Source organism: Pleuronectes platessa, chromosome 20 (genome assembly GCF_947347685.1).
Source record: "Pleuronectes platessa chromosome 20, fPlePla1.1, whole genome shotgun sequence".
Lineage (NCBI taxonomy): Eukaryota > Metazoa > Chordata > Actinopteri > Pleuronectiformes > Pleuronectidae > Pleuronectes > Pleuronectes platessa.
In genome coordinates this window covers 19953275-19966559 of record NC_070645.1, presented here as the reverse complement: position 1 = coordinate 19966559, position 13285 = coordinate 19953275, and the positions used below count along the sequence as shown (strand labels likewise).

The following is a 13285-nucleotide window of genomic DNA, read 5'->3' as shown; positions in this document are numbered from 1 at the left end:
AATGAAAACACCGAAACCAAACATTAGGTGTGACTGAAAGTTATTTACAGTGGATGACGTGTTCCTTCATCGTCATAACAAAACAGTGTTAATATATTATGACTCAGCTTCTTAAAACAGTCCCTGAACTTTCTCACTGTTTCCTCCTTATTGTTCATTCAGGCTTCAGTGACCAGCAGCTGGAGAAATGTCCTCACTCTGTGTGAGGGAGGAGACGACTTATTCCTGTCTCGTCATTGTTTACTTTTAAATCTCTGGGAAAAGTCAATTCAAATGTTCAGAACTCAACATTCTCAAACTAAACAGATTCCAGATCTGTTATTTTATTTATTTTATCATTATTTATTATATTTTATTGATTTCCTGCCTTCCCATCGTTTTCTTACCTTTACTCCTACAGTTCCCATGATGCTTTGAGGGTGTTAATATCTAAACACAACTTTTCTGAAAGTGTAATTTTCACCTCTGGAGGCTTCAGACTGTTTTACACTTTGCACAAGGATTTGTTTACAAATAGTTGTTTGTAGTTTCAGCAGATTAATGTGCAACATGTCCATAAATTTACAATAAAATCTAATCCCTGAGGGTCTTTAACCTTGTGTAGTTAATATGTGTAGAAAGAACAACACACTCAGAGTTCAGTGATTAATCTGTTTTAATAACGTCACATTAAATACGACAGAGGTTCAGTTCATGAAGCTCAGAGACAAAGGTCGACTGAGTCTCTGTAGATTTCACCTCAGTGTTCGGAGGTTTCTCACCTTTGTTCAATATCAGTAATTTACAGTCACATTCTTCTTCTGGGCTCCAGGATCCAGAGGGAGTTTGGCCTCTGGGAGTTTTTATTGGACAGTGAAGGCAACAGCAGAAGAACAGGAGGTCAGTCTTTAATGTTTCAGCCCTTTAGAAGTGGAGAAGTCCTTCACTGCTCCTCCAGGGAAAAGTTTCACCACATGCTGAAGAAGAATCTGTGTCTCCAGCTGCTGACGCTCTGCACGGAGCTGGGATCAGGAATCTGACTGATCCATGGACCAGCTCACTGGGTTGAAGTAAACCAGTGTGAAGGGCTGGCATCAAGTTGGACTTTAGGTTCGTGTCTCCATTGCCCCCTGGTGGCTGGCTGCAGTAAAGGTCATTTGGTTATTTCTTGAGACTTAATGATCAGCTGCTGAGACTGACTCTGATTGGTCGAGTGCCTGAAACGACCTCTGTTCCAAACGACCTTGTACCTGAGATAACGTGGCTTCACTTCTGGACAGTGGGAGGAAGAGGAGACGCTTTTTATTCACAGTCTATTATTTGATCCTGTCGGCCGCGAGCAGCAGTTAAATACCCCCCCGCCCTCTGACCAGGCCCTAGAGCGACTCCCTCCATCCACCTCTACAACATGCAGCTCCAGGTCCTTTGCTCATTAACCGTTTCCCAGGCCCCTGGATGAAAACTTCACTCAGCAGGATTCAGCCTTTAGGTTTTCTTCATAAATTAAAAACCTCCTGCTACAACAGGTTCAAGTCCGGGGCCACTGACCCGTCATGGAGACGAGTCGTTCAACACATATTTAAATTAGAAGAAGCCTCTTTTCAAAAAGTCCTTTGAAAACGTGAAATAAAATGATAATCAGTTCCTCTTCAGTGTGTAGCAGTGCTTGTGTGTTTGTTAGTATGCAGTGAGTTCGGTTTGCAGGCTCCTCTCAGGTCTGGAGGCTGGACTGTCCGTTAGTCACGTGGAGAGCCGTGCTCTCGGTCACGTGACTGTCGCCCGTCGAGTCTGAGAGGAAACACACAAATCAGAGAATTCAGAGACAACAATCCATCGACGAGGCTTTGTTCGGTCTCTGCCTCCATCTAGTGTTGGATTGTGCACATTGTGTATTTGTTTCTGACAAACCGACCTTTGACCGCCTGCAGCTCTGTGACCTCTTCGGGGTCGTTCCTGTGCTTCCCCCCCGAGCCGCCTGCAGACACAGCAAAGACACGTGTGAGGATGAAGGACGACATTTCAAAGCACCTGCACATTCAACACATGACTCAAGTCACAGAAACACATCCCCCCCCCCCCCCCCCCCCCTCTCATAAATTCTTCTGATTTGCTTTTATCTCATCATCTACTACATTTCCTACGATGCATCCGGCCGTGAACTGGAAAACCGACGTGACCCGGATCTGATTGGTGGAGCTGGATGGACGGGTGTGGGTGTGTCCTGGTACAGGTTTGATAATCTGTGGACACTTGTTCCTCCACATTTTTCCCCAGAGTTAATATCAACATTGTAAATGATAAAAGACACAAGTTTGTTTGTGTGTAGCAAAGAAGACTGCAGCTGAATGTTGAATATATTTGAGTATGAACAATTAAAGGATTTAAAGCAGCCTGCACCAAACAATATGAATATGAGACAAAGAGTCTAGACTCAGTTTTTAATTCTTGATCCAGAAACACACATTGTCCCCTCAGCTTCTAGACGTCTGACCCCGAAACTCCCCCACAACTCAGCCAAGGCCCAACAGACTCCTTATGAAACTTATGTTAATCCACTAGATCCAGACTTTAATGTGGATCTCACACTCATAACCATCAGTTCCCTAAATATGATTAAATATGTGTCATCGTTCATCAAGATGAGTGAAAATCAAACTTTCTATCTCACAATGTTAGAGAAAGTGACAAAACTCCGTCCACCCCAAAAGGTGCCGGGTTGTTCCCTGAACAAAACCAAACTTATTAGAACCATTTTGTTGTGTTCTGTTTATTTGTTGTGTTCTGTGCATTCTTTTGTGTCCTTTGTATTTTGTTATGTTCTGTGTATTTTGTTGTATTCTGTGTGTTTTGTTATGTTCTGTGTATTTTTTTGTGTTGTGTGTATTTTGTTATGTTCTGTGTATTTTTTTGTGTTGTGTGTATTTTGTTATGTTCTGTGTATTTTGTTATGTTCTGTTTATTTTGTTATGTTCTGTGTATTTTGTTATGTTCTGTGTATTTTGTTGTGTTCTGTGTATTTTGTTGTGTTCTGTGTATTTTGTTGTGTTCTGTGTATTTTGTTATGTTCTGGGTGTTTTGTTATGTTCTGTGTATTTTTTGGGGTCCTGTGTATTTTGTTATGTTCTGTGTGTTTTCTTGTGTTCTGTGTATTTTGTGTGTTCTGTGTATTTGTTGTGTTCTTTGTATTTTGTTGTGTACTGTGTATTTCTTGTGTTCTGTGTATATATATATATATGTATTCTGTGTATATCTATCAGCGCTGGTGGAACCACTTTGTATGAATCTGAGCGTGAACACAGATTTTGCTCGGACACACAGAGGTTTGTGTTTTGATGAGGTCGGTGCAGTCAAGCTGTTTTCTTCCTGTGTGTGTCTGTCCACATCCTCTGGAGTCCGTCTTTACCTCTCAGCTTCAGGAACGCCAACATGGCTGCCAGCGCCACGACGAGTCCGGCTATCACCAGGCCCAGAATCCACCAATAAGACGGCTCGTCGGATGTGTTCCTCTCAACTGCACACAGGGAAAGACACACTGTTTAAAAACATACAGTCAATACAGGTCGAATTGAGTGATTTCTACATTGTCTCACTTTTTGTTATTTCATAAGCTTCAGCCGCTCGTCGTGACAAAGATGAATTTATGTAAAACTGTTGATTCTGCATATTTTTTCATTCTATTTACAAAAATAAGCATTTTATATTAATGCTGACGATCATTGGAAACTTCTTTTGTTTTTCTCTGTTTGTTTAAATTAATTTTGTGAGGATCAACTCAGACATTGTCCTCAAAAGAGAAACGACCTCAGAGATAATTTATTTAAACCCAAACAATAATTATTCAGACGATATTGAGTCAATCTAAATTGTGAGTTTCAATATGTAAATGAGTTTTGTTTGTTTTGTAAACCTCTGCTGTGATCCAGGATGTTTTCATCTCCTTATTAACGTTGTGAGATTAGATGTGTTTCTGTGTTTCCTCTGTGATTAGGATTGTGGTGCAGCCTGGTTGAATCTGAGGGTGAGGGTTAGTAGAGTGTCGGGCCGTAGAGTGGAAGCATCATCTCTCCTTCAGGACCTCACCTTCAGGGCCGTCGATGATGACGTCAGCTCGCTCCTCGTGGGTGTTGTACGGGACGGAGAACCTGCAGGTGAAGCTGCCCGTGTGCTCCGAGGCCCTGGGGTCCATGAGTCGCAGGGAGCCGTCCCCGAACGGGACCCTGAAGCCGTCCAGCTCCACGTGGCTGCTCCACGCCGCCGCGGCCACGCTGTGCCCTGACCGGCTGTCGTAGCTGAGGATGTGGGAGGGGTCCTCGCCGCCGGAGAAGCTCCACTCCAGGGAGGGGCGGTCCAGGTAGAAAGGGGCGGAGCAGGGGATGGTCAGATCCCTCCCTTGAGTCCCTCTTATTTCTACAGGGAGGAAATGTTTCAACCATAGATATATATATAAAGGCTAGATGTCTCGTCCACGTTGCCGATCAACAGAGTCGAACGTCTGCACATGGCGTCCATCTTGCCACAGGCGGCTCGCCCACCTATAACATTGTGTTGGTAGTGGAACATGTACTTTTTAAATAAAATAAAATAAAATAATTCTTGATGTATATTTGCAAAGGGAAATCTTGTACCTTTATAGAACATTATTCTATTTTTTAGAAAATAACATAATTATTCATAAGTATGCAGTGTCATAACTACATCTCTGATGTTTATAACAAAGCAAACCATTTAAAAATCGGTTGAAAATTGAACAAGTTATGGTTATTTAAAAAGTACGTACAACTACAACACAATGTTATGGGTGAGCGAGCTGACTGTGGCAAGATGGCCGCCATGTGGTTGGCCGGGACATCTAGCCTGTATATATATATCTATGGTTTCAACCGTTAAATAAAGATGGCCGACATGCCGGCTCCCAAAAGGGAAGACAAATCATCTGTATCGCCCCCTGGTGGCTGGCTGCAGTAAGGGTGATAAACCCTGCAGTAACTGGTTTCAACCAGCAGAGGACCACCTTGGATTTCAACCTCACAACTAGAATCCTACATTCTTCTCACCTCTTTCTCTGAGTGAGGTGGTCCAGGCTGGGCCCCCGTAGGGAGTGATGACTTTACAGATGTAGATGAGGTCAGGATGTCCGCTCAGCAGCCGGAGACGACTGTCCACCGTGTACAGGCCCTGTGCGTTGGCCAGCATGCGGGTCACCGGCCTCAGGTCCTCGAAGGTGGGCGGCTCAGTCGCCCAGGTGACACGAGGAGGAGGGAAGACGTTACGGACGCTGCACTTCATCTCCTCGTAGCCGCTGAGCCTCGACAGCTCCAGGGTCAGACCTCGGATAGGGGCTGCACACACACACACACAGACACACACACAAACACACACACACACAGCATGTTCAAATGTTTCCCAGCAGCCCCTGATGATAGACTCTAAATGCCAGGGCCCAATATAACCTGGAAGGGGGTGATGTAATTCTTCTGCAGTCAGATAACATGAGTACACACAGTACATGGTGTGTAGTACCACTGACTGTGAGGAAAGATGGACGACATGACTGCTCCCAAAAGTCAAGCCGAGCGCCCCCTGGTGGCGGGCTGCAGTACAGGTCATTAACCCGACCTCCTCCTTGTTAATTGACCAAACTAAAGATGGTTTCTGATGTTTCAGGTCCTTCTGATCAGTTTGGTTGTAATCAGTTATTTGATGATATAAAAACCAGCTGAGACGTGATGATTGACAGCTGAGAGTGACTCATTAGTTTGACCGGTAGAGTCAAAGTATCCATGAGAAGTTAGCCCGGTCGAAAAATAAAATGAAAACTCGAAGCTTCATCTCTTTTGAACTCACCTTCCACCTTCAGGATAACCTTGGCTTCGTGCTCTCCGCTCGATGTGGTCACGTGACACCGGTACGTGCCTCTGTCCTTCAGGTCCCCGCTCCGGAGGACCAGGGTGGCGTTCCCCCGGGAAATCAGGTGAGGAAACACCGACGCACGCCCGGAGAGCTGCTTGAAGTCCAAGTGCTCCTCGCTGCTGCTCTTGCTGTCGTCATCATCGTCTTCGTCATCTTCTTCGTCTTCTTCGTCTTCCCGCTCAAACTTGTAGACCACCACGTCCTGTCTGAACCACTCCACGGTCTCCTGGCTGCCGGGCGGGAAGCTGCAGGGCAGGACGCACTCCTCCGAGACGAAGCACGTCACGGTCGCATCTGATTCAGAAAACAAAAAGACTTCATGAGGACGTTCTGTTCTCATCTGAAGTTCTTCAGAATGATGATGTCAGTGTTGATCAGTTTCCCGAGCTTGTGTAACGTGCTGAGTCACAGTGAGTTCCTTTCCGCTGCAGCCTGGAGGAACACGTCTGATTGTTGAGGCAGAAACAATCTCACTGTTTTATTCAAACGGCTCTGGAGCCTGGACAGGCTGCGTAATACATAAATAAATAAATATATATATTTATATAGGCGGTGTGGCCTATGGGGTAGAGTGGTTGTTCTCCAACAAGAAGGTTGCCGGGTCAATCCCCACTCTACCCCATCTGCATGTCGAAGTCTCCTTAAGAAGATACTGAACCCCTAAAAGAAATGGCCCCCACACTAATTGTAAGTCGCTTTGGATAAAAGCGTCATTCAAATGAAATGTAATGTAATATATTCATAAAGATAAAAAACAATTCATGGCTGTGAACAATGATGCTGGAGATCAAACGACATGGCTGAAAATATTCCACAACATAATCCAAGAAAAGACCAGAACCAGAAATGTGTTAGTTCGTCTCTGAATATTTATTGATTATTGATTTGATTTATGTTCACGTTGTACAGTTGATGTTCCCCCGTCAATAAGAAGGTTTACTCCTTCTTCTTCTACCACCCGTCACCTGCTTTGACTTCACTAATCGGGCGTGAGCGACTAACTCGACCTCTGAGATTCCTCACGTCTCTGCAGCGTCTGACTCGACACACCCTCCACGGCGTCTGTTCAGAGACACGCCTCCTCAGTGGCTCCTCCCCCTGGGGCCAGAAGCTGTCAGAGTGCTGGAGAATCACTTCCACATGAGTGAGTGACAGTTTCATGTGTGACGACAGACAAGAGCCTGGAGGGGTTAACAGTGCCTGAGTCTCCTGAGAGCTTCTGTCAGCACCTCGCCTTCTTCCCGCTCACAGCTGTTCTCCCTCTGGTTCCTGCTCCTCCTGTTAATCATCAGTTTGGCAGCAGCGCAGTCACGACCTGAACCTCTGACTCACACCTGCAGCGGAGCAGCCGACCTGTTTACCCGCCTGACGTGCCGGTTCCCCAGCTGGCCCCGGGCCCCCGCGGGAACGTGACCTTTCATTGACCTTGTTGTGGTTTTGTGTTGTGATGCTGCACCGAGCGACACACTCACTCCGACGGTGAAACATTAACCACAAACACGCTCTCATTTGATAAAACAAACATTCAGTCTAATCCTTCAACTGACTGTCGAGGAGATCTACACGAGATTAGAAATATGTGATAGCAGCTTATCGCAGACTTCACAGCCTGAGGAGGAAAACTCCACCTCGGACTCACTTTCATCTTCTGCTGTTCAAACAGCGACACACGTTAGTCGTGAAATCTGAGAGTGTTTGTGTTCTGTTCGGTGGCAGAGCAACAGGAACAAGTGAATTCAATCCGGAGCTTTGAGCTGCATCACAGTCTGATTGTTTTATCGTCTCAGCAAGATTAGCTCCAGGAACAACTGGTAAGTGCACCTCTACTGAACGGAGACATGTTCAGGTTTATCAACTTCATTCGTGCTGTGACTGGAAAATGTTTTCATGCTCTGATGTCCAGGAAACAGATCCCTGTCCTCAGACTGTCCACTGCTGCAGCTCCTCCTTTCAGCCCCTGTCTGAAAACACGATTTCTGTTTTGAAATCTTAATAACACACAAGAGGAAAGAAAAACGGAAAACCTGTCTCCTTTCAAATAAACATGTAAGAAAGTGATTTGTGTGAGTGTGTGTGTGTGTGTGGGAGTGTGTGTGTGTGTTGTCTGGTTCAGAGAGCAGCTGGAAACGATCAGAGCCACTTGTTGCCTCAGGAGTTTATTAAAGCCCAAAACAAAGACTCAATTAGCGCAGCTCTTAAACTTTGAAAAGCAACAAAAGTCAGATTCCACTTCACGAGGTGTCATCAAACGGCCTCTTGACCAAATCATCGCTTCCTTTTTTTGCCTATTTCCCTTTTCTGCAATGCTTTGGAACCTCAGAGGAGAATTAGCACCATCGCTGGTTCCTCTCGATCTCAGAGGCCATCAACTCGCCTGACAATAGAGAACATCAGAGCCATGTGTTTGAGGTCTATCAGCAGCCGTATGAATGTAGAAGAATTAAACATCTGAAGAACTTCATGTTTCACCTCTTCTGTTTACCAGCAGGCGAGTGAAGCCTGGTCCAGCCTGGGCCCTGAACCCTAACCCGGCTGTAGAATCAGAAACCAGGAGCTTCTGGATCCTGAATCTTGTCCCTCACCAACGGATTCATTCGTTCACAGAGATTCACCGACTTCTTATAACCAACTGATCACCATCTCCCTCAAAATACATCGAAGATTTTCAATTGATTTCAGAGTCATCGCTGAAATGAAACATAAATAATAGAAATGATAAAAGGAGGGAGGGGCCACATGTCACATCTGGTATCAGCCTCAGGAGGAAAACGTGGATTTGGCGAGAGGCGTCTGGAACATCCTGCTTTGCTGCTGGCCGCCTCCCCCCCCCCCCCCCTCAATCCCCGATAAGACAATAGACAAACGGAAGGATGGATATTATTTATGATAATATTTTGCTCTGCAGCTTTACTGCTGGGATCTAGAGAGAACAGTGTGTGATCAGAAAGTGAAGCAGGGATCAGACGTCCTCAGAGAAGAATAATGAATTTTCTCTAAACTGACTTTCAGGCTCAGGTTTGTCCTTCATCACCTTCTTTATCTGCAGCTGTAAACAAACATCGAGACGTTTGCTTTTCTCTTCGCTTCCTACGCACTTGGATTTTGGATAAAACATTAATATATATTTCAATCTTGACCTTGGAATTAGTTGTTTGCTTAAAAAATTCTTAAAAGGTCGACTTCCTGGTCCCGAGTGGGTGAAGTGGCCTAATCCTTCACTCTGGACATTCTCCATGCAGAACTTCTACTTGTGAGTATTTTTAACTTTGAGGATTTCAGTGATGGACACGAGGAGAATGTTTTAAGGCCCCTTGGTTTTTCAACATGTGTCCTGCAGCTGCTCGGTGGAAACCTGAAACTAAACCACTGGACGTCTCATCACTTGTTTGAACTTTTACCTCTTCGGGAAAAAAAACGGGTCATGACCGAAGTGCATTGAATCCTGGGATCAGCCCGAGATCCCAGGATCCACATGAAAGAATTCTTTTCACGTCTTCTTTAAAACGAGACAATCAGGCTTCAGGAGGATGCAGCAGCTGATCAACATGTCAACCAAACAAACTGCTCCACCGCCACCGAGGAGGACATCATGTTTCAACCTGCGTTCGTCTCCCTGATTATTCGCATTGAAGGATGTGGTTTTTTTGCTGATGTGGTTTCCTAACAAGTAGAGCCACTAACCTGGATCCTTTCCCAACATGCAGCTGAGGAGGGAACTGCAGCTTCAGCTCAAAGGAAGTTTGTTGCATTTGTTAAATCTTTTGGTTCTTATAGCGGAGACATGCACTCGGATGAGTCAGCGGTGGGCGTGCACCACGTGTCTCTGTTTGTTTTGGGGAAAGTGAGCAGAACTTTCTCTGCACAGATCCATGAACTCAAACTTCAGGTGTGACGATTTGAGGTTTTTTGTTTCAGATTAGCACAGATGTTGTGCATAATGATGAGTCACACGTGAACTCATCTGTGAGGAATGACGGTCGGTTGAAACACGAGCACACCAGGTTTTTCCTCTTAACTTCAGCTGCTCAGTCATTTGCTGTGGTCAGAGGATTTTTCCATCCTGAGTTCAGACCTTTCAGGAAAGTTTGAACACGTCTGATTAATGGTGCTGAGATACAAATTTAACTTTAACTTTCACACTTTTCTCCTGTTGTTGTGTGTTTCTTTCCCCAGACTGGTTGTGTGTATCAGGTTCTGCACAGTAACCCTCCGGCCTGTGGATCCCTGAGACTTTCCCCTGCAGACGGATCAGTTGAGGCTGCCGGACAAAGAGGTGTTTGTGTCCTACCTGGGGTTTTGTCCTGCGTGGCGAAGGAGATCCAGAGGAGCAGACAGGCCAAGGTGTGTATCGCTGACATGACTTCCTTTCAGCTGGACGCACACAGACACACACAGACACACACAGGCTCCGATGAGGCAGGGGGACACATGCAGTCAGTCCATACTCCTTCCACTGGGGCCGAGTCAGCCGAGAGTTTCCAGTCTCTCTCCTTTCGTCCTGTTTGGGTTTTTTCCTTCGGATCACTCTGGGTGGGTTGGCATCACACACAAAGACACACACACACACACACACACACACACACACACACACACACAGAAAAAGAGAAGCATGATTAAAGACACATTCCTGATGATATGGACACATGAAGACGTTCATGCAGAGTCAGAACGAGACAGGACACGTGCAGCTCTCAGGTTGGATCCTGTGATGATCGGGGGGGATTTGAGTGTCTAAAGTGAGATTTGCAGCCGGAGCCCTGAAGTCTTTGATCCACCACGAGCTCTGACAACAACACACAACTATCTCGGTTCTCTCCTTATCCTCTTTCTTATCCTCCTGTGGACCTGATAAGCGAAGTGAAGAAGATGCTTCTGTTCTTCGTGCACAATAAACAAAGCACAATAAATCTTAATGATTTGAAGTCGGTGTCTCACATCGAAGAGGAAACGTGAGGAGACCTGCCCCCTGATTAAAACCATCAAGTCCTAAAGGGTTAGAGACGATTTCCCACAGAGAGCGAGTGTCATGATGAGTCGGGTGATGATGATGAGGAGCTGTGACGAAGAGGGCGAGGAGGCCGTGCAGCAGCTGTTCACATGTTTATGCTTCACACCCCCCTCCCCCCCCTCAGGTGTGATACACAGAGAAGACGCACATTATCTCATAGTTACCGCTGAACTCTTCCTGTTGTGACTTCTCCTAAATGTTCCCTCTGAGTAACGGAGAAAAAATGCAGCGACAGTTGAGCAACAGCCAGAAAATGACAAATGACTTTTCCATTTGTTTTGTGGCCTGAAGAAACAAAACCAGTCGGTCCAACTTTCTCCTCTCAGCAGAAAACAAAGAGGTCAAACTTCAGGAATGTGAAACAGACTCCTACAGAAAATTTAAATTATTCTAAATCTATTCAAGAATGTTTCAGGCTTCAACAATCCAAAGCAATTCATTCCTATTTGTTCTATCACATTTCCTCACATCTTAATTCAATATTTTTACCATTATTGTGTAAAGTACTGAAAGTACAGGAGAATAAAATGAATAACACGCACACAACTGCGATCATCGCTCTCTCTGAGGCGTCTGGAACATTAACACATAAATACCTCTCTGACCTTTGCTGCCTGAAAATTAAATCATTATGTCTTATATCATCCTTTTCTCTATTAATGATTAATATAATTCAGACGCAAACAATAACTCTCCGACCAGAGTTGAACTCTCAGCTTACATCAAAGATAATTAACATGTGTACAAGTAACAGAGAGAAGAACGTATGAAGTCAAATGTGAGCAAAACACTTTGCTGAGTGTTTCACCTTCAAAACAAATAGTTACAGATTTCAACTTCTTTGTCTTGTGTTAAAAACACTTTCACTTGTCTAATTATTTTAACCCAGTGTGGTTAATATTCAAATTCATCCAGCGACACAAAGAAATACGTCTGTCGCTGGATAATATATTGTGTTAATAACACAATCTATAAGACACACGTCAGGTAAACACCAGGATTATCAGTCACTCTGCCCCAAGTTACAGCTTTTATCGACTTAATAAAGATTTATTGACCTTATTAAAACACGAACAATAACTCTTTGGCCTCAGGGGCACTTTCAGCTTATCGCCAGCACAATTTGCTTTGTATTAAAAGACAATAATTAATCAATGAGACGCTCAACACTCGGAAAATCTGGACAAAGTCTGGAGCCTTTTCAATCTGGAGCTAGAGTCACGGCCTGACCTGTGTTCCCCCACATGAGACGACAGCAGGAAACTTAAATATATAAGAAACATACGCTGCTCTTACTTTCACAGAGCAGGTTTTTATCTGCACGTGTTGTTAAGAAGACTTTTGATTCTGCTTGTTGAGGCGTTTACTTCACAGCTTCTCAAAAGCAGCAGGAGGTGAACACGTCCTCAGCATCCGTCCACCGCAGGGACTCAGACTCTCAACAGCTGATCGCTTTTATGAATGAAATGACTGTGCTGCTGTTTCCTTCACGAGTCAACAGGGAAACCAGGTTCCTACTGGTCTCCTCAGTGGAATCTGAACAAGTTTATCAATGTGAGGATTCTATTGTTTTGAGTTGAGGTATTGGTTTTAGTTCCATGTAGAACATATTGAATGATTCATCAGAGGAAACACAGAGTTTCCACATCAGCAGTCAAACCTCCTTGGATTACTGTAAAATGTCTCTTTATAGACCTGTGACATCACATTGTCATGAAATTTGTCCCCTGTGCCAATGAAACATGAGAAAACACACACAAACACACAACCACACACACACACACACACACAACCACACACACACACACACACACACACACACACACACACAAAGGGAGTTACTCACAGTGTCTGAGTTGAAATGAAATTCAGGAGAAAGAGGAAGAAGTGAAGAGCGGAGGAAGTGCCGAGCCTGCTGCCTCCTGAGACTGAGCGTTAGCTTGACTGGATCGACAGGTTATTTAGAGAATAGGCAGAGCACACACACACACACACACACACACACACACACACACACACACACACACACAGAGACACACACATACACAACACACAGCAGGCACTGACGGGAGGGTCAGGTCTCTCCTCACATGAAGTGCACACCCTCTGAATGGGTGGAGTTTGGGTTGTGATGGCAAAGCTGCAACCACACACACAGACACACACACAGAAGCACAAACACAAGTGTGTAAGGGTCAGTGTTTCCTCTGAAGCAACATCAAATGTCAGTGGGGTTTGTTTTCAGAGTGAGGAGCAGTTTTAAAGTGAGCTGTGCCCCAATGTGCTATGTGTTCTATGTCAAACAGCCGACACACAAACACACACACACAAACACACACACACACACCGTTCTACACCTGCTGAGAACAGACACACACATGCAGAAAC

General features: G+C 44.9%; 1 protein-coding gene across 1 annotated transcript; it reads right to left on the bottom strand.

The window, feature by feature from the left end:
- Nucleotides 1–637: 637 nt before the first annotated feature.
- hhla2b.1 (HERV-H LTR-associating 2b, tandem duplicate 1) lies at nucleotides 638–12939 on the bottom strand. Its single transcript, XM_053412940.1, has 8 exons — nucleotides 12744–12939; nucleotides 10178–10415; nucleotides 5824–6183; nucleotides 5034–5318; nucleotides 4060–4386; nucleotides 3383–3490; nucleotides 1892–1954; nucleotides 638–1767 (listed from the first exon to the last, which is right to left on the bottom strand). Exons 2-8 carry the CDS (start codon nucleotides 10245–10247, stop codon nucleotides 1691–1693), a joined length of 1290 nt encoding a protein of 429 aa, XP_053268915.1. The 5' UTR covers nucleotides 10248–10415; nucleotides 12744–12939; the 3' UTR covers nucleotides 638–1690.
- Nucleotides 12940–13285: the final 346 nt, after the last annotated feature.

Bases quoted from the DNA above. Each gene is read 5' to 3' on its own strand.
- hhla2b.1 (XM_053412940.1), bottom strand. From the start codon at position 10,247: ATGTCAGCGATACACACCTTGGCCTGTCTGCTCCTCTGGATCTCCTTC. The intron at 5,319-5,823 runs GTGAGTTCAAAA...GTGTGTGTGCAG, and splicing joins GGTTATCCTGAAGGTGGAAG to CCCCTATCCGAGGTCTGACC. The intron at 1,955-3,382 runs GTAAAGACGGAC...CTGTGTCTGCAG, and splicing joins GGCGTTCCTGAAGCTGAGAG to GCGGCTCGGGGGGGAAGCAC.